Source organism: Anneissia japonica, unplaced genomic scaffold (genome assembly GCF_011630105.1).
Source record: "Anneissia japonica isolate Jap-2015-1 unplaced genomic scaffold, ASM1163010v1 scaffold670_len1213532_cov191, whole genome shotgun sequence".
NCBI lineage: Eukaryota > Metazoa > Echinodermata > Crinoidea > Comatulida > Comatulidae > Anneissia > Anneissia japonica.
Genome location: NW_022693499.1, coordinates 1,108,601 through 1,110,448, shown reverse-complemented (window position 1 = coordinate 1,110,448; position 1,848 = coordinate 1,108,601). Strand labels below are relative to the sequence as shown.

At 28.8% G+C, this 1,848-nt stretch overlaps 1 protein-coding gene across 1 annotated transcript in view; it reads left to right on the top strand.

Moving 5' to 3' along the window:
• Positions 1–667: 667 nt before the first annotated feature.
• LOC117100774 (fibropellin-1-like) overlaps positions 668–1,848 on the top strand; it is an 18,947-nt gene continuing 17,766 nt past the window's right edge. The window contains exon 1 of the mRNA XM_033240589.1: positions 668–805. Within this exon, the coding sequence (XP_033096480.1) occupies positions 746–805 (60 nt within the window). The 5' untranslated portion in view covers positions 668–745. The remainder of the gene's footprint in view (positions 806–1,848) is intronic.

Below are 1,848 nucleotides of genomic sequence, written 5' to 3'. Positions count from 1 at the left end.
CGGGGCACTTATTCGCGCGAGTACGGTACAAATTGTTAATTCATTTAGTGGTTGTTTACGAGAAGTATCAAATGCACTGATTAGACAAACGGGACAATATGAGAGTGGACGTTAATGGAGGTGATCGCTTACGTGAGGTGGTCGCACAGGGAGGTTAAACTGTTATACTGTACCAGGGAAGATTTAATTTACACTTCCTGATTATACCAAATAATACCGTAATAATTTCAGTGTTTTCACTTGCTACCTCGATACGGGTAACCATGCAGAGAGTTACCATGATTGTAACAAAATGTTTTTATTTTAACTTTAATTATCATAGCAAGTGTCACGCAGTTAATATGTAAATCATCATAAAATGAAAATGGCTTACATTTCATAAATTATATTTGTTTTCACATTACCGATCGTTTACTACTATAATCGAGATATTTTAAAAAAATTGAGGGGGGCCAGGATCCCCCTGACCCCTCTAGCTGCGCCCCTTTAACCAAATGTAGAACATGGAATTAAAATGTTAATTCTTTAATCAATCTATTCATGGAAAATTTACTTGTTGACTCGAAAGGTATGCTGGTAGAAAAGGTGTATTGGTAAATTTTCCGGGGCGGAAGTACTGCGGAAATCCTTCAGCAAAAGCTTTGAAGCTTTGGTTTGAACTCCTTATTCAGGTCAAATACTCTACTCCAATTAGTAAAGGGGACCTGCTGATCAACTAAAGACATAAATAAAGGACGACTTAAACATGACGCCATTTTTCTCGTTTGTATTATTAAACATTAGCATTATATTTCTTATGACGCTGGTAAGTTAAATGATTTTATATTTCTGAAATTGTCAATTATTAATGTACGTTGTTATATTTCATGATGTATGTTATATGGATATTATAATGGAGTCACTGGGCTTCTAACCTTCAACTACATATCAAGTAGTTTCCTTATAGCCAACTAGCAATGAATCCACCACCCTATATAATAACTAATATTTAAGTATATAAATATAACTTATAATATGCGTAATGATAATATACTATTATTGTTATTATTATTATTATTATTATTATTATTATTATTATTATTATTATTATTATTATTATTATTATTATTATTATCAATAATAAACATCATTCAAGCTAAAAATGTTTTTACTTTATACAATTATCTAGTATTGCATATATACAATTATCTAGTATTGCATTGCATTGCCTATAATAACATTGTATGGGGTGTTACATTAATAAGATTAAAATATTATGTCCTGGAACAGTTTTTAACTCTTACATAGTTTGTATAAACCAAAAAAAAACAAAAAAAAACGGGCTATTCGTATCTCTGGTGAGTACAGAACGCATATATAAAGCCTCTTTTTCATAAACTTAATTTTCGTTATCTAAACCAACTTTGTTTTTACGATTTTTATGGGGCTCTCAACCGTCTCTCTAGTCTTTACAAGGCAATTTTAATTGCTTTATTTAATTTACTTCATTTCCATAAGCTTCCGTATTACTTATGTGGTCTTGTATAGTGTTTTGTTTTTATTTCAAATTTATCATTCCACTTTTATAGTCGGTTTCATAATATCGTGTGTTAGAATCTCGACGGGGAGGTTTTTATTTTTCTCAAAATGTATTATTATCTTTAGTTATCCCTAGCGGAGGTGTGTTTCCATACATATATTAATATATAAATAAGCATATAAATAAATATATAAATAAATATACATGTATATATAAATAAATACATGCATACATATATATATATATATATATATACATATGTATATATATGTATATATATATATGTTTATATATAATAAATTATAGCACAATTCAATAATTTTTTATTA